Below are 20,030 nucleotides of genomic sequence, written 5' to 3'. Positions count from 1 at the left end.
CTTCTAGTGACATAAAAAATCCATTATCAATTTACAGTGGAATTTCTGTGTAAATTACTCTGCCCAAGGAAGTATATATTTTTAAAAATCATCTGTTAAGCAACAACGCATATAGGGATTATGAGTATGTGTATGTGCATATGTGAACAAACATGCTGACATACACACAGAGGATCTGCACATTTCTGGAAATCATTTTTAAATTAATAAAAGAGAATGAAATCACAGGAGTGTGTAGCAGGATAACAGTCTTTTTTTTTTTTTTTTTTTTTTTTTTTAATGACAGGCTAAAAAATAAATGCCCATTGGAAGGGAATATGCAAACAGTCCCAGAAACTATACAATGTAACTTGTTAGATCCAGCAAGTAAGATGTCATGTCAATGATCTGATCAAGAATACCTGCCCTGGTCACTCTGCGGATGTTTCTGTCCACTTGTTCACACTGAGGACCAAGATATCCTTTTTTACAGAGGCACTTGTTCGGTCTAACACAGACACCTCCATGACGGCATGCTGGCTCACATTTTGCTGGGAGAGAAAAAGAGCAAGAACATCACACTCTCATTCTGTATGTCAGAAACAGGACTGAGCATGAGACCTACAAATATTGCTGAATAAGGGGAGCGAGGGAACAAAGGAGGGAGATAGTTACAAAATGATCTGAAAGATAAATATACAAGTAGGAAACGCGCTTTTACACCCATAGTTATTTGGAGGCCTGAACTCGGCAGAGAACGAGAGACATTTCTAGAGAAGCAGAGATCATGAGAAACAGTTGCAACCCTTTGCAAAATTAACTCTATTTAAAATGGAGATTTTAGTCCTTCAAAATCTCTGCTCCACAGGAGCATTCGCTACAGAGGGCCTCGCAAACTCTGTTCCCATTCCTTCAAGGTAGGATCTCAACATGGGAGTGACCCAGCCTGACGGGGAGACAGAGAGGCTCAAGCATCTCCAATGTAACATAAAGGAACAGTCAGTTTTGGATTTTGGTTAGGTGGAATATCCACCATATAAACTCCTTTGGATTCTTCCTTCCTCTTGCTTCCAGGGGGCAGACAGCATATGCTTTGCTCTCTGATGACATTTTGAAGTCCCTTTCTGGAGTCAGTGCAATTGGCCAACAAAGGATGTTCTGAGCCAACCTTTTCAGGGTTACCCTACAGCACAGAATTTATTCATTAAAGAATTTTTGCCACTACAATATAAATGGGGAATATAAAGATATACTGCTAAAATGAGACATAAAATTGGATATATAAATTGCCATTTTCTGATTAAATCTGGGGAGTACAGTCACTGTGGATGGAGTCAAATTCCTTCAATACATTTCCCTATGTTTTGACAAGACAGGGTTATTTTAACCTTTCAAATACATTAATCAAATTCCAGGGGTCTGTTTTTGACACATGGAAAAGAAAAAATAAGCAGAAAATAAACAATTTTATGTTTTAAATCTGTGGGAGATGAGTAAACAATGTGAGTACGTGAATAAAATTCTTGATTGGGTCCAAAACATCCCAAATAAACAGATTACTTTTATAGAATGGTTTTGGTGAATGTTAGATATTCAAACTATTTAAATTGATTCAGTGTAAAAATGAAAGTACCTCATGGAGTAAAACTTTATGTTAACTCAATGTATGTCTATTTTCATTTATATCACAATTTATTATTAGTATCTATTAAGCTTTGTACAATGCCAACTGTATTCAAGATAATTCATTCACCCTCATTTAAACACGCTGTTACTAGCAGGCTTCAGGTAACGTAAGAGATTAGGCAAAATGCAAAGCAGGGAATATAACAGAATGGACACTGTATGTTATATTCTGTTACTAAAAGATGCAGAGAGGCTGGGCATGGTGGCTTACGCCTGTAATCCAGCACTCTGAGAGGCCAAGGTGGCAGATCACATGAGGTTGAGAGTTCAAGACCAGCCTGGCCCACATGGTGAAAACCCATCTCCACTACAAATACAAAAATTAGCAGGGCATGGTGGTGGGCACCTATAATCCAAACTACTCGGGAAGCTGAGGTGAGAGAATCACTTGAACTCAGGAGGCGGAGGTTGCAGTGAGCCGAGATTGCCTCACTGCACTCCAGCCTTAGCGACAGAAAGAGACTCCATCTCAAAAAAAAAAAAAAAAAAAAAAAAGCAGAGAAAGTAGATATTGTCAGGCAGTAAAGAAAGCAGAAAGACAATATATTAGCAGGAATTTGAATATCATTACATTTGAATACTGATTCTCATATTTTTGGTCAACTAACAAAAAGGTAGAGAGGATGGGTCAATAACATGTAAGCATTTGTTTTAAATAATGTGATTACTTCCTTTCTGTTGAGTTTTAATTTTGATAATTCCTTCCTAGATACATAACCATAGTATTAATCAAACACATAATGTTATTAATGCTGAAGCAATTTAAGTTTAAAATGTATCCTCTATGTTTGGTTTTAAATGTTGGTTATTTTTGTTGGGCAATATAAAAATAGACAAGTTATAGTTATAATTCTTTGAAATACATCTTGAGGACAAACAAAAAGATAGCATTTATGAATAAATAATATTAAATGTTAATCTGATATTTTAATTTTCATTGGCAATAAGTATTTTAATATTTGAAATAACCGAAATCAAAATCTTTTCTAAGTGATGGTATATGCTGATTGTTAATTATGCATTTTCAACATACACATTTTAAACTCTAGGTTTCTAAATTTATCTGATTTTCTGACTTTACACCAAGTAGAACTTAAACATCACTGCACATAATTGAGGAACTATCAAGTTATAGGCTAGAACAACCCTGGAATAAATCTCCTTTGCTCTCTCTGAGCAGATGCACACCTAGTTGATGGTTCACAGGGGAGCGGCAAAAAGCATGAAAAAATCTCGTAATATGTCTCCAGATAATTGCATTTTCCCCTTTTATTTAATAACACCCACTGAAAAGCCCTGTTTTTAGTCTGCTGTGGTAGGAAAGCAAGCAGTAAAGGCAGGGAGGGCATTTATGGGGTGTCTGGAAAATGCTAGTGCTTGGAGAGGGGTTTGGCAAACACTAAGTCATTGGCTAGTGTGAAATCTCAGAACCCAGGATTGAGAGGCCCACAGAGATTATCTAGTTGTGCTATTTGCATTTTTTACTTTTTGAAAGGACTCAGTCATTTAAAGGTTTTGCATATTTATAATTAACTTACATAAGTGAATTGTTTACATTAAGAAAATGAGCAAGATTTTACTTACAAGTTCAGAAACAGATGAGCATTAATAGTATTGTAAATAGCTAAACACTTTTGAACACTGTATTATTGTAGAAGAAACAATCGGTGTTGAGTTCTTGAGTACCTAAGGATTGACTCATCCCCAGTCCTTTTCAGGTGAAAACAAAAATACTAACCGATTCTGCAGAAGTCCCCCTCCCAGCCTGGACTGCAGCAGCACTTTCCTGTGGGGGTGCAGTAGCCGTTTCGACAGAGCCTGGAGCACTCTGAAGTCAGTGTCTGTGCAGGTTGTACCGTGGCTCTGCATTCCTCAGGCATTAAAGGTCTACATTAAAAGACAACAGTTGAAAGTGTATTCCAGTTGAAAACCAGCAGTGGAATGAAATTTAGTGATTCTGTGGCTCACAAAGCATGCCTCTTACTTTCTAGAGAGACTTTTATTTCATTTCTTTAAGAGACTCACTCAGATTTACAACTTTCTAAGGATAGGAAATACATACCAGTGAGGAAACAAACTAACCAGTTTGTAACCCTACTAAACACATTAAACATTCTAAGAGACTTTATCCTGATCAAAACCCATTGATGAAAACTATCTTTAATTAAATTGATATTTCACATTTGGTAACTACGAATTTCTAACAATTGCAATATTTAAAGTAAAGATGTATAAATACCTTAAAACTTTTCCCCCATATCTACAAAAATGTTTAGGAATAGTGTCTGAGATAGTTTCACTTGTTATTGACACAGTTGGCAGTAGTACAGGGCTGAAGGCATTCATCAAAATGACTTGTAGCCTGAAAAGCTTTGGAATCAATTTTTGTTTTAATTTTACATTTCTTTTGAGATAATATTTTTAGACTGATTTTTTTGAAAGGCGACCGTAATATATGGGTGTATACTATTGAGTCAAAGTTTAAACTCTATGCACAGAAAGCTCCATATATATGTAAAGATTTTATATATATATATAAAAAATCTGATTTTGATCCACATATATGTCAAGATTATATATATATAAATAACTTGATTTTGTCCTGCTATAAGGAAAAAGAATGCCAAAAGTAGCAAACAGAAACATCTTTGCAATGTAAAAAGTCATAGATTTTAATTGTTCTACAACTGCCATCATTTAGAGTGGAAACCAAGATGCCTTCCGAAGAGTTTTATGCTTCTTACTGTTTTTAAAATAAGATGTCATTCGAGCTGGGTCAGGCTGGAGTCATGGTCACAACTGCTCATTACCTAATCTTCAGGGAAAAAATGTGCAGTGGCACTTTCCTATCAGTCGCTGTTACCTGTGCCACAGTGCGGTGAGAAGATTCTTTTCAGTTAAGGAATGTAAACAAATGTTTTCATTGACAGTCAAATCAACAGTATTAGGATGGCCAAGCAGATGGACACCTTAAGTACCATAAGAAGAAGGTGACCATTACAGGTCAAAACCTCAAGAGGTAAATTACAGAGCTTTCTGAGACAAGCAAATAATTAAGCCCTGCAGACTCGGCTTTTTTGAGATAGGTTACCTTGTTATGTCCCTATGGCAATATGAACAGTGATAATAATTTGGGGCCTGATCACAGGCTGTTTCTACAATGACTCAAAACCATATAAACCATATATGTTAAAAACAAAAATATTTAAAACGTACAGTGGCTTCCCTAGCTCTTCTCCTGAAGAAAAGTCCCACTCTGTTGAAAGTGCTGTGTTCTGCAGCTAACATGACAATTCACAAAACACCCTTAAATCTATTCAGCCTCTTATTTGAATCTAGGAATGGTCAATTTCTGTGAAAGGTCCTGCAGGCATTCTATGCACTAAGCATATTTTTATTCAAAAAACATTAACAGTTTCCATGTGTTCCTCAAAAGTGTCTTTCTGGGAGTAAGGGTGGGGTGGGATAAGGTAGAGAAGATGTTAAACGGCTATGCCAAGAAAAGTAAGGACACAATCTTTGCCTTCTTCTTGCTGTTCTTCAGTATCCCAAGTATAATCTATTTCTTTCTCATTTAAAATTCTTATTTTATTTGTGAGACAATGGCGGCATTTCTGACCACAAGAAGAGCAGTTTTTCAGTAGCCATGAAATTCTTCTGAGTCGTAGGCCATGATCATCTACGAAGTGGCACTCAGTAAACAAAAATTCTCATTGAAATTGCAGAATTCTGTGCATCTAATTTCTATTCCTTACTCACTTGCTCACCCACTTTCTGACTCATTCAAGAAAAGAGACCCAGAAACAGAGTATGTCAAAAATCTATTACATGTTATAGGCAATGCAAAATTTGCAGGTACCTACTCTCACATACTTCCCCATGAGATGGTTTATGCCTAAACTGGTGAATCTAAAGAGATGGCATCATTTAGATCATGTATATAGGTGAACTTTGTTAAACAACAACTAGAAGATGTTGCCTGTTTGAGGCAAAGTATAGGAACACTGATTCACGGGCACTGGGGAAAGGAATGAGGACATGATAAATAGGAATCCGATACTGAAGGGCAATTCTTTCAGGGAGAGTGTCTGACCCCTGTTTCCCTGCTGATACTCCAATTTGATGCTTTGACTATTTTTCACCAAACATTCAAACATATGGAAACTCAGATTAGGGAGAAGATTCTAAATTTTTTTTTTTTTCCCCTAAGATTTGGTAAATGTCTGTCTACCTGCGGATGTAGTAATTATTTCCCACCTGGGCTTGTTTACTTTAATTTATATAAGACTGTGTAGCTGTAATATGCAAACATTGTAATTCCCTCAAGTTTTATTTAAATACCAGGAGAATTTATCTTTTTTTGTTCTACATAGTTGATAAATAACATTCTGTACTTATTATATTAAATCAATCCTCTCTCTTTTAAACTGTTGCTCTATCAAGATTCCCTTAATATGAACATTTACATAAAAGATTGCTTGTCTCTTATAGGGTTCTCGTGAGGAATAGGCTGTTTATCGATTTTTTTCCCTTCTTCACTGAAGATTTTCTGAGGGCAGAAGCTACATACTCAATCCTCTTCAAGTCCAATCATTCACTTGGGCAAGTACTGAGCTCTTCAGGAGGATAAGACATAAAGAGTACAGGGTCCTGAGCCTCACACAGACCACTGAGGATAAGACAAACAGGCATACACAAAAGTATAATGCAGTGTGATCTTTGCTATGATACAGGCACACATGAAGTATTATAGAAGCACAGATGAGGAGGCAACTAGTTTAAGGGATGTTATAGAAAGATGACATACTACCATGTATTTTATCTTCTTCAAGTATTCATATTCATAGGAAATAGGAAAATTCGGTATAAGTCAGTCAATAAATGTTTATTAAATTAAATTAGGTCAGGTACGGTGGCTCACACCTGTAATCCCAGCACATTGGGAGGTCAAGGTGGGTGGATCACCTGAGGTCAGGAGTTCGAGACCAGCCTGGCCAATATGGTGAAACCCTGTCTCTACTAAAAGTACAAAAATTAGCTGGGTGTCGTCATGGGTGCCTAATCCCAGCTTACTCAGGAGGCTGAGGCAGGAGAATCACTTTAACCCAGGAGGCGGAGGTTGCAGTGAGCCAAGATCATGCCATTGCACTCCAGCCTGGGCAACAAGAGTGAAACTCCATCTCAAAATAAATAAATAAAATAAAGAAATTAAATTGAATTTATATAGTAGCAACTTTCTCAAACACACTCTCTGAAATATGAACTCCATGAGGACAAATATTTCCTCTCATCTCTTGTGACTCCCCAGGACCTAGAAGAATGTGTTGCACATGGAAGATGGTTAATAAAAATCAGTTGAATGAATGAAATTAATGAGAATATGGAATTTTAAAAGGGTGTTTGCGCCCTTTCTATGTTGTTGTGTAAAGACATCAGGAAAATATGGGCCATTCAGGGGAGGGATATCCTTAAAATCTAATTGCTATACTTTCATATCATAAACACAAAACCTTTATTGTATTTCTCTCTATTGCTTAAATAAACTTGTCTTAAAGTTTTTTTCAAGGTACAGTTATACTCATTCTGAAAGATACATTTTGATAATAATTACAATCATAGTAAATAAACCGAAGGTTAAGAAGTCAAAGTCAGCATGAGATAAAGAGACAGGACTGTCTTCTCTTCCGGGTGAGAATTAAGTCAACACATTAAAATTCAATTTTCTAATATATGGTAGCATCTGACAAAGATTTTTGGTGATTCCAACCATTTCCCTGCAATCACTTTTTGTAATGGTGACGTTCTCCCTTTCACTGAAAAGAACAAGGCCTCTTTACGTGGAATAAAGAGAAACAAAAAGGGAATAAACAGTACCTTTAAACTTTATTATTATTGTCATATTGAAATAGACCATCTTACATATACTTAAGTGCTACATATATACACCTAGACAGGACCTAAACAAAACTTTAGGGTATACATCTGTGATGCATTCACCCATTTTCATACTTATTTTTATTGGACTGGAAAATTGGGTGCTTTAATGTACAATCTAATACATTAGATTTAAATGTATTAAATTTGATTTAAATATATTAAATCTAATTTAATATACTTAAATGATTTAAAATCATTTAAATTGTTTCGTTCTTCTTTCAAACAACAACTCTTTAAACCTCTGGACCCTTCACTCTACTAAATGAAATCAGAGTAACTTTCAAAACAGAAAACTTACCCAAGAGGGTGTTTAGGCTTGTAGAAAAGAATATATCTAGCCTATTCGTTCAGCTATCCCCATAGCCCTTGAATTTAATTTAAATCTGGAAAACATATTTCCTAATCCCTTCACGCATGACAAATAATGAAACGCTAAAACTCTGGTGCAGAAAACTGTCCAACATTCTTTAATGTATAAAGCACTGTTTTCAGAAATTTAAAAAATGTTCTTAGAAACCAACTTTGGCTTGCTTTGTGTAGTAGTATAAAGATTTGGATACTTTTTTGAAAAAAAGGAAGTTGAGAAGCATAAGTTATTTATAACACACGTTATAGGTGATGACTTTCTGTGAATAGCTAAGACCAACAGTGAACGTCTTTGGGTAGTGGTATTATGAATGGTTTTCATTTCATGATATTTAATTTAGGGGATGAACAAATAAATCAGTACATGGGAAGTCCTTTGATTCTGTGTGGAGGTACAAGTATAAATCCTGTCTGAGCAGGACCACCCTTCCAAATGAGCACTGCAGAAATCTATTTTGTCTAACAAAAAGGAAAGGAGCTCATTCTGAAATTTTTGTGAGGTGTCTAGATTTTGAATTCATTTCATTGTAAAACAAGATATACAGATCAAGAGTAATACTTATGTGTGAAGTCCTGATAGAGGTATTAGAAGATATACTAATTCTGTAGCCTCTCTTAGACAGCTTTATGTTTAAGGGTGGTAGGTGACATAAGAACTATCTTACTTCTTTATCTATAGACACATTGGGACACATGGAAAAGGGCACCCTTGCAACTCTAACATTTAAAAAAACTACTTTTCTTCCATGCTTTCTTTCATTCTCATGAGTTAGGAAAACCTGATAAGTCAAAATCCTCATTCCACAGAATGCAGAATCTCAGGCCATAACCCCAGATCTACTGATTTTGAATCTTTAACACAATGGTCAGGTGACTCACATGCATATTCAAGTTTGTGAGGCCTGTTTCTAATTTAGGTCCATTTCCCAGCCAGAGGAATCAACGTGGCCTTTAATTAGTATATTCAGGTGCTTCCAAGTACAGAATGCTCTGAAATCTTCCAACTGGGTGGAGTCTTTGCCTGAACAAGGAGACAGTCTTCGAATGCCACAGCAGATTCTATGGTTTAATGAATTTCCTCACGCTGTAAGCAATTTGATACACAATGATTATCCTTGACCACTCATCGTTTTTAAGCCAATACTCATCACTTTTACCTAAAAAAGGGTAAGGAAGTGAAAAATTTCTCATGATGGGATAAATTTTTACTGTCTCCCATCTGTGGAGCTTTAGGCATAGGAATAAGTGCTAGTATAGTACTTGCTGTGTCATCTTTTTATTGCCTTTCTCAAAGGCAGTATACGAACTGATATTTTTCTTCTTTGCAATTGTCTTTAATCTGGCTGTTCACTGAATTTTTCCTGGTCATATTGGTGTTTCTTTCTTCAGTGTCAGTTTACTTATAAGGAGTAGAATGCTGTATTCTGAAGGATTTACCGCATGTTTTGAGACTATACATAGCCATTTTGTAGCAGCTTTAAAAACAATGCATTATACAAACTCAATTTTGCTGAGGAATCACATATTTATAATACAATCATATTTCAGGTAGAAGAACAGAGCCAATGGAATCTATTCCTGTGTAACCACGTAATATTGATCTCATTGGGACTTCATGGCAGTATTGACAGCAACATACATTTCCTAATGGTATTTTTCAAGTACTATTTGAAGTACAGCAAGAAATTAAATGTTTTAAGAGTTACTGCTTTCATTTTATTTTTAAGGAATACCTTCCTTGACATTATAGCATATGTAGGCTGCAGAAATATATGTTTTATATATTCTTAAATAACTCTGATACTAGAATAAAGAGGAAAAAAAACCTTTGAATTCAAGGATAACTCTGAATTTATGTACTTTATAAATCATATTCAAATTTTTAATTTGTACTAAATATTTCTAAAATTTGAGTTTAGGATGGATAAAGCTAATGTTCTGTCTTATTTTCACATAGTGTCTAGAAATTTCTCTGTTCTGAAATGTCCTGAAAACAAGTGGGGCTTGGCATTGGCTGTCTTCTTTGTGATTAATATTCTCTTCATTTTGACGATTTCTGCGATTTAAAAGTCTCATCCTCACATGATGAACTGACTTGCTCACTAATAAGCAGTGTTACTTGGCTTTAATACCTAGGCAGTTTGAAACTGAGTTGGCACTAAACCTTTCAAAGGAGGCAAAAGCAATAGTAATTTAGTGAATTGAGCCATAGGTTTGACTATCTACTGCTAATAAGATTGTCAGAAATTTCACAAATATCCATCTAATTTTCTTTTGTGGTTAAAGATGCAACCATAATAAAAGCAAATAATGAAGCCACTTACATTTTTCATGTTTAACTTTATTCTCATGAGTGAGGGCCAACTTTGCAATTCTTAAATTTAAAAGATCAGAAAGTGTATGAAGCTATTAAGTGGCTGTCACACAGCTAGTTACAGAGAATTCTGGAACTCTTTCCTGGTTCAGTGTTCTTTCCACTGAACTGGCCCTCTTAGTTTAGGAAAAAAGGTAGCAACGTACCCACATTTTATTTCAGGTCCTATTAATCTCACTACACAAACATCACCACAGTGCACAAATATCTAAAAGGGTATGTGGATCTCCTGTATCAACTTTGGTTTATCAGCTTAACTCAATGCATATATTTCCATGGGAAAATCAGGACATGAAAAGTTGTGTAATATCTTACAGGAAAAACCTAGGAGAAAAGATTAATGAAACTAAATTCTAATGTTACGTGCTTTTAGATAGACAAGGTCCAGTTTTATCAAATTGCTATAGGTATTTGTGGCATTATATTTGCAATATCCTAGCTTTAGAAACTGATCAACTATAATATGAGCAGTGAATATAGAAAAAATAGGCATTTCTACTGTAATTCAATGTACATGTTCCTGAAAAATATTGTATTCCACAAAATGGCACTTAAAATAAGTGGGCTGTTATGGATTGCTTGTTTCCCTCCAAAATCACATGTTGACTCCCTAACCCCCAAAATGACAGCATTATGAGACGGGGTCTTTGGGAAGAAGTGAGATTTAAATAAGGTCATGAAGATAGACCCCCCATGATACGATTATTGCCATTATAAGAAGTGTCACCAGAGAGCTTGCTTTCTTTCTCTCTCCATCATATTAGGATACAGTGAGAAGGTGGCAATATGCAAACCAGAAACAGAACCTTCACCAAGCATCCAACCATGCTGGCACCCTGCTCTTGGATTTCCTCCAGTATGGTCGGAAGTAAATGTCTGTTGTTTAAGCCACCTAGGTATTTTGTTATAACAGCCTAAGCTGACTAAGACAAGGGCTTATGGGAAGAATTGGTTTGGGGCAGACCCCTCAAGATCTGTGCAGCTTTGTAACTACAGCAGTGATGAAAACAAAAGCTGGTACCTTGGAAGAAAGTTTGAGCAACCAAGCGAGCAGCTCAGAAGTAGCTGGAGGTCACTTCAGGAAAGATTAGAAACACACAAAACAAAATGATGATGGAAGTGGAACTCTGAAAAGAGGATGTGCACCCTGAAGAGAGCCATGGAAAGCTGTGGGATGCATCTTGAAAGGCGGAAACCCAGTGCAGGGACTTACTTTTCATTGACGGCTCAGTTGAGAAGGCTTTTTCTGCCTGTGCAACAGCTAGACTGAGGGCGTGTTCCTTTCCCTATAATTCTCCTTACGTCTTGCTTGAAAAGCTACATAACTACTTTCATGTTATGCTGAGATTCTCTTTTGTACATGAGCTTATTAGTGTTAAAGAAAGTCACACTGTAGCAGAATAGAAATGGAAAACCAAACAATGGTGGATTTTACCTACATCAATAACTTCTGGATCATCAATTTGGCAATTTATAATGTACAGTGTTATGGTACAGTATTTTTGTTTCAAAGTGTTTTACCTCAAATAATAAGTTTTACATTTTAATAATATATGCAATCTCCTGGTTTAAAGTAAAAATAAACTCCTTAGGGGATGGGACCAACTTCTTATTCATTCTCTCCATCTGTGGCACATCATTGAACACAGGAGACATACAAAAAATGCTTCTAATGAAATCAGGGCTACTCAAATCAGGAATCTTGGATTATATCTGTACTTACTCTGATATGGCACAAAAATAAAAACTAAATAATTAAGGTATAATAAAAAAGCCAATGCCATTGCTTCCTAATATAAAGGAAATACATTCTGTTCAGAATTTCATGTCCAAAATCAAGTTTTTAACTTAAATACTTAATTCATAAACCATAATTGATAAAAATGTTAGGCACAACTATTGCTTATGTAACAATATAATCAGAGAAATTTTTTTGGATTTTATCTATTTTTATTGTAATGAAAACAGCCCAGGGGAATGACAACTAATATTAACAAATACAATAAATAGGCTGGGCACTGTGGTTCATGTCTGTAATCCCAGCACTTTGGGAGGCCAAGGTGGGCAGATCGCATGAGGCCAGGAGTTTGAGACCAGCCTGACCAATACGGCAAAACCCCATCTCTACAAAAAATACAAAAAATTAGCCGGGTTTGGTGGCGTGCACCTGTAATCCCAGCTACTTGGGAGGCTGAGGCAGGAGAATCGCTTGAACCCGGGAGGCAGAGATTTCAGTGAGCCGAGATTATGCCATTGCACTCCAGCCTGGGCATCAAGAGCAAAACTCCGTTTCAAACACACACACACGCACACACACAGAGAATAAATAAATAACACTTGTATTACAACATCATTCAAAAGTTTTAAGAATGCAGTATTTTTCTTTTAGAAATCATCAAAAAATAAATTCTTAACTCCATTTCTCCACTTATAAAGCAATAGATCTACCAGTGTTTTAATTTCATATCATTCAAAGGTAGAAATTTAAGATTCACTAAATGCTTTAAAGGAGAAAAGAAATTTAAAACAAGTTTCTTTCCTATAAAAGAGCACACGAATGTCAGTTCAAATTTTGAAGATGACTAGCCTGATAAATTTCCAAATTTTGGTGTTCATATATCATTCATTCGTCACAGTTGACAAAAATAAGCCATTTAAGTAACAATTTTTTTAACTCAACCAAAATGAATTAGTAACAAAGTGATGCTAAGATGCAGTTTTTTTCTTTATAAGCTACATCTTCCTCTAGAAAACATCTTTTCAAAAAATTTTCATGACTGTTTTAGACATATCTAATGCAACATTAAATCCGTCTTTATCTAAGGTACTGTAATAGCTGATGATATACTACCTTACGATAAAAGTATAAGATATTCAAAAGGACTAATATCAGACTTGTAGCATTGTCCTACAAGAGACAGTGGTGGGCATGGCAGTGGTTGTGGCCGTGTTAATTGCAAAAGAAAATGCTTTTAGGAATTTTTGACTCAATATATAAGTTTCACTTTGAAGAATATATTCTTCATCATTCACATTCTCCATATTATATCTTTTTAAATGAATGCTAGTTTGAAGTGGCAATTCAGTCAAGTTTTCATAGCAATCTGTCCAATTACTAAAGAAGATGATATTCTAAGATTTGAAATTCATAGCTTAAGAGAGACTACTTAGAATAAAAGAGAGAATTTCTTTGAATGCTGTGGTCATATGTCACATTTCCAGGAAATAGGAGAGATATATATACACACACACAAGAAGACTGGTACATGTTCTCACTATAAATAATGATAAGTATGTAAGGTGACGGATATGCAAGTTAACTTGACTCTGTCATTTCACAACATTTATCAAAACATCATGTTGTACACCGTAAATATATGCAATTCCTATTTGTCAATTTTACCTTAAAGTTGGGGAAAAATTAAGAGTTTAGATTCATCTTTAATAGCTGTGGGAGACCAGTGAAGGGTTTCAAGTAGGGGAGAAATAGAAGTAGTTTTGCATTTTATAAATACAAATCTGTCAGCATTTGGAATAAAAGCATATGATGGATTTTAAAAACAAGACATAAACACTTTAAAATAACACGGTCACACAAAGTTTTTTTCACAAATTATTATATAATAGTGCCTATTTATTCTGAAATAGGTGATGGCTCTACATAATATTGCATGTGTTACCTGTATGTTTCAGTATGTCTGTACACATGTACATGTATGCAAATCTTACTAAAGTATGAATAAAATTTTAGTTATACTCAGGCTGCTACCATCTATTATGTATGCATGCTTATCCATTCATTAGAAGTTTCAACTTTGATCTTGCCCAATTCTTTTGTAGTATATCTCTAAAATTTCAGATGCTATATGGCAGCTTAGTAGGGATTTGTTAGTTGAAAAGGTATTGTGCACCACAACAGGAAATCTAGTATACTGAGAAAGAATATAATCAGACAGATACATGTATATTCATCTTTGGTTACTGGATACATAGAATAATGATGATAGCAAAAATGTGGAAAATGTTTCCTTGCCTCTTAGACTTCAAATCCACCATGCTGAATGGACTTTTATAGGGCATATACTTGTTCATGACCTCTAGTGTTAAGAAATTCTGTCATGTTTGAAAACTAGTCCCTAGTGGAGCCTGTATCCCTGTTAATAGCTGAAAGGTCAATGGAGCTGCTAAACAGTTTGTATTACTGTCAGGGTGGCCATGAAAACACCACCTGCTGCAAGAGGACTTGGCAGCTGGGTCAACAGGCACTGTGGGAATTTATCAACTTAGGGGGGCCACTTGCATAAAACTTTGACTGATGAATTGGGACTAGACTGGCTTATTGGGCTAAAGCTGCTCTATTATGTATAACTTTCTTTGGGATGGCAGAGCTGCCTGCTGGCTCCCTGAGACATATGCAAAGGATAAACAGAACTGGTTTCCTCTTATGAAGTGATTTTTTTGAAAAAAACACTCTTTAGCATCCAGTCTAATAAGAAGTAGGATGAAGATATTAAGAAAACAATAAACAAAGGGCAGTAAGTGGGCCATGGGGGGAAGAAGAATGAGGGGCAGTTTTTGATATTGGTCACAGAGGAGATTGGGGATACAACATTTCTATAAAATGACCCCTCAAGCCTGGAATTTGCATTGTTAATTTATAGCCTTATTAAGGGAATGGTCTGTGTGACTTGGTTGGGTAACAGATAAGTGATATGTTAAAATATAGCAAGAGTGGGTACATAGTGATTAAATCAACATGATGGAGAATAATTTTCCTTTACAAATTCCTAGAGAAATAAAGCCTGGAAAAGTTTCAAAAAAAGTCATTTGGTTTAAGTTCATCTGAAACAAAAATTAAAGAATATTTGTCAATACTATGAAAAAATTTGTGCTCTATAAAAATAAATCTTGGAAGTTACATAACTTTGTCGGAATTCTTTAATTTCCACCCCTAGGAACATCTATGTACTTCTGAAAGGATTTAGCAAAGAGCGTCCACGGTATAATTTGGACATTTGAACACTACGTATTGAGAGTTGTTTTTTTTTTTTTTTGAAACGGAGTCTCGCCCTGTTGCCCAGTGCTGGAGTGCAGTGGCATGATCTCAGCTCACTGCAACTTCCACCTCCTGTATTCAAGTGATTCTCCTGCCTCAGCCTCCTGAGTATCTGGGATTACAGGCATGCACCACCATGCCCAGCTAATTTTTGTATTTTTAGTACATAGAGGGTTTCACCATGTTGGCCAGGCTGGTCTTGAACTCCTGACCTCAAGTGATCCTCCCATCTCGGCCTCCCAAAGTGCTGGGATTACAGGCATGAGCCACCATGCCTGGCTCTATTGAAGGTTATTAGAAGCTCCATAGATGTCTTTATTCCAATTTTGGAACTAAAGGAACCTTAAAAGTTGAGAGAGCATCTGAAAATAATCCTGGAATGCCTGGAATAAACACACAAAAATTACTAAAGAATGTAATATGTTTAAAATACATTATTTAAACATCTTCACAGTCCTCTGTAGAATGCAGCAGGGACAGAAATATCATCTTCTACATATTTTTTGATGGACAAAGGGGCACAGTTTGGTGAAATAATCTATGCTGGGTGCTACACTAAGGAAGATTTAGAGACCAGACCAATTGACTCCCTGTCTGACCCAGATAGACTTGCTCCCAATCTTGACTAGTTTCAGATGGCACTACTAAGTGAAAGTAAAATTATTGCCAATATTTTGTGTTCAGTTCATCTAAATCTGTTTTCTAGAACTGCTAGCTGAAGGAGCCCCCAGGCTAAGGCATACTGAATTCAGTACTAGAGACTTTTTTGGATCCTGTGAGTTGGCTGAGTAAACTGGGTGATTGGTGTTGATTTGACCTTAACTCTGCTCTGCCATAAGATGTGACTGTTCAATCCCTGAAGGTATTCCAAGAGTGTGTACAATGTTCTAACATGGAGGCAAACTTAATTCCTTTTCTGTTTCCTTGGAAGTTGCTTTTTTTTTTTTTTTTTTTTAGACAGAGTCTCACTCTGTCACCCAGGCTGAAGTGTAATGGCATGATCTCGGCTCACTGCAGCCTCCTCCTCCTGGGTTCAAGTGATTCTCCTGCCTCAGCCTACCGAGTAGCTGGGATTACAGGCACCCGCCACCATGCCCAGCTAATTTTTTGTGATTTTACTAGAGATGGAGTTTTTACCAGATTGGCCAGTCTGGTCTCAAACTCCTGACCTCAGGTGATTCACCCACCTCGGCCTCCCAAAGTGCTGGGATTACAGGCATGAGCCACTACGCCCGGCCTGGTGGAGTTTTTTGTTAAACTCAGGAGTTTTTTCTTAACTCCTGAGTTCTAGGCATTGTCTTTTCTTTTCTTTTTTTTTCATGCTAAACAATGGCATTTAATTTTTACAAGAGGATATCTCACCATCCTTTTCTGAGGTTGCTGCACACTGTAATTGATTTGAAACTTACGTAAATGATTATGTAGCTTACAGCTTTAGATCAAATTGTCCTTACAGACTGAGGTTGTAATACTAGAACCTTATCTGTTTTTGCCAAAATGATTTAAGAGATACTATACGTATAGTTTCCATGGTTTCTAAACTCCCTCATTGTGTGTTTGTGTGTGTGTGCATGCGCACATGTAGGAAAAAAATAGGAAAAACATAAATCCTATGGTAAGAATGTAACTTCTATGACATATAATACAGAAAATAAAAATTTCACAGTTTTCTGCTTTTCTCTTCTTGGGCCACAAATCAACTGATGTTTGAAAGTTATTCTGAAAACATTATTCTAGCAAGTCTGGGGGCTTTGGTACGAGAATACAATTAACCTAAGAGTTTAATTTGTGTGTTTGACTTTTGGTATAACAAAATGTGTCTATATATTGTTTTTTTAGTTGATAAGATTCTTTTTTAAAATTCAGCCTCAAAAATTTTAGAAAAACAATTCTGCCGTAACACGGACATCCTGAATACCACTATGCTTGTAATTAGTTTGTTTCCAAAATAATCCTGTTCACACACTTAAGTTTCTGCTTATATAGAACTTCAACTCATCTAGGAAGAAATACAATAATAATAAACGTTGATGGCCAAATCAAAACAGCATGAGGCTCCCAACAAATGTTTATAAAAACATTTGTTTTCTTATAGTCAGTTTAATTTTGAAATTTACGCTCATGTCTGTGTACAAGGACGGTTTCTTTGGGACTCTGCTACTTCCCCCACCTTCTGAAAAGCAAACACAAATCTTAACCCAGGCCCCCCACATGACATGACTCACCAGAAACAGGCACCATAATGAGAAGTCAGGCCTTCAGGTATGTCACTCTGAGACCACCCTACTAGAGGAGAACTAAGATCACAAAGCCAAGGTCCCTTATGGCAACCTTGGTAATTAGACACTAATAATAGACTGAAGGTGTAAAATTCACCTCCACTCAGTCACAGACTAAACAATCCAAATGAAGAGAGAAAGATTTTTGTGAGAAGGAGAGAGAATCCATTACAATGCTACCAGGTACTTTGCAAAAACATATAGACTTAGACAGTATAATAGAATAACAATGACTGTTTTGAAACTAATTGTATTATATCTGAGTGAAACCCCTACACCTCATTATGAATCTTTAGAATTTTGTGAATTAATGTTAGTTTGATTTTTATTCTTAAGGTTGCCAACTTCAACAATCCCCTAAGTGTCTGATTTTTTTGTTGTTGTTGTTTATGTCTTTGCTTTTCTTATGGAGGACATTAATTTCACATTTGAGGGGAAGAAATTGCTGTAGTATATAGATGGGTATTTCTCTTACTGTGAAAGAAAATGTATACAGTCAAATAGAGAAGGGATGTTATCAACCTGTGATATGTGATATGTGATACTGCCCAGAGATCATTTAGAACTGGTTCTTCTTTTTGTTCTGCAAGATCCAATGTCAACCTACATTTCTCTCAGAAAAGCGTTTTGTCATATAAAAAAGGAGAAAATTTCAGAAAAACATACACAATTTACAATTTAAAAAGAATATTTTAAAATGCCCTTAGTAAACTTTTCAGAGTATTAGAATTAACTTTTTTGAAAAAGACTTGAATTGAAATTTGAAAATGGAGTCATGAAAATAATATAGAAGGAATCTGAAATTTGCAGCATAGTGTGGCTAAAGAGTAACAAGTCCGAGTGCTCAGCAACAGTCGTGTCTGTAAGGATCCTCAGGTTTCGTTATGATTAGCTGTTTCTAAATTGATGACTAATGTCTTTTCAACAACATATAATTTTAGCAGCTTCTGATAATTCAGGTTTGATCCATGAAATTAACAACTGACTAGTGATGATTCAAGATGATTGAAGTACATATGTATAAATGTTGTGATGCATGAGTGGGAAGGACCGGGGCGAGATAAACATATTCTTTAAAGGATTAAAACATTCAAATCTTTCTTTTGCTGAAGCAAATAACAAAACCCTACTTAAGTTTATATTTGTCTAGTTACCACAGTCTTCATGAGCGCTGTGAGCTTTCAGATAGTTTCCAAATGAGGCTCAGATGTTGAACTGCCAGAGTAACTTACCTGTTTACTTAACAAAAATCATACTAAGCACCTGTCATGTCTGCCAGTATGTTTCTCATTTTCTTTACAATAAGGAGGGTTTATGGCTTCCAACACCAGAGCCTAAGCCACTGCCTCACATGTCAGGGCCCCTGTCTGGCTTTTAACTGAAGACTCTGATTCCATGAATATAATGTTGCTCTGTGATGACAGCAAGAACCACACGAATGAGCTTTTGAAGTTCTGCATAGTGGCATTAGTCATCATAGACAGGGGAAGAGGATCCTCTCAGGACAGTGCTAAGCATATGGAAGTGGCAGAAGTGTACATCTTGGCTGATTGCTAATTGTGACGTTCCTATCATTAATTGAATGAACAAAAATAACTGGAAGAAGAAAATTATTGACTTAATGGGATAAAAAGAAATCTCACCTTTTGGGATCTACAATTTTGTAGAGTTTTCCATTGTGAGTCTGGGTCATACTTTTACTGCTTGATAAAATGTAAACTTCACCTGTTAAAGAAAGAAATAACAGTAAGCAAATTTATAGCAGTACAGGTCCTTACTTCCTATTGCCTGGCAGTTATTCTGTATGTAAATCTATCTCCATCTGTCCACAAGAAAATCACTTGCCTAAAGATTATGCAAGAGTCTCACATGTCTGCCTTTACAGTGCATCCAGAATTCCAGATTCCAGTCACTCCTTTCCATATCCCACTACTACTCCAGTGCAAGCAGATATTATTTCTCATCTAGATTATGGTAACAGCTGTCTAACTGAGCTCCCTGTTGCCACTCTTGTTCTTCTGTGTGTATTCTCAACGTACCAGCCACAGTGATTCTTTTCAAAAGAGTTAGATCATGTAAGTTGGATCACACTCCTTTGTTTCAATGCTCTGCAATAGCTTCTTATCTCATTCAGAGCAAAAGCAAATCCTGACAGTAGCACTTACTGCTATAACCTCATCTGCAACATTTTGCCCTCTTGTTCACTCTTCTGTAGCCTCACTGGCTTGTGGTTTCAGACATGGGAGGCAAGTTCCCAACTCAGGCTCCTGTCTCAGGTTCTTGCTGTTCCAGGCCCCTATTACAGGCTCCATCTTCCTGTGAGTCTCCACTAGGTTCATCTTTTTCCCCCTCC

The 20,030-nt window shown here is 36.1% G+C and overlaps 1 protein-coding gene across 1 annotated transcript in view; it reads right to left on the bottom strand.

Annotated features, from left to right (window-relative positions):
* Positions 1 to 251: 251 nt before the first annotated feature.
* Positions 252 to 20,030, bottom strand: part of HHIP (hedgehog interacting protein) — a 93,227-nt gene continuing 73,448 nt past the window's right edge. The window contains exons 11-13 of the mRNA XM_025386575.1: positions 19,321 to 19,402; positions 3,404 to 3,552; positions 252 to 530 (exon numbers count right to left, since the gene is read on the bottom strand). Coding sequence (XP_025242360.1) covers positions 337 to 530; positions 3,404 to 3,552; positions 19,321 to 19,402 — 425 coding nt within the window. The 3' untranslated portion in view covers positions 252 to 336. The remainder of the gene's footprint in view (positions 531 to 3,403; positions 3,553 to 19,320; positions 19,403 to 20,030) is intronic.

Source organism: Theropithecus gelada, chromosome 5 (genome assembly GCF_003255815.1).
Source record: "Theropithecus gelada isolate Dixy chromosome 5, Tgel_1.0, whole genome shotgun sequence".
Classification (NCBI taxonomy): Eukaryota; Metazoa; Chordata; class Mammalia; order Primates; family Cercopithecidae; genus Theropithecus; species Theropithecus gelada.
This window is presented reverse-complemented; position numbering and strand designations above follow the sequence as displayed.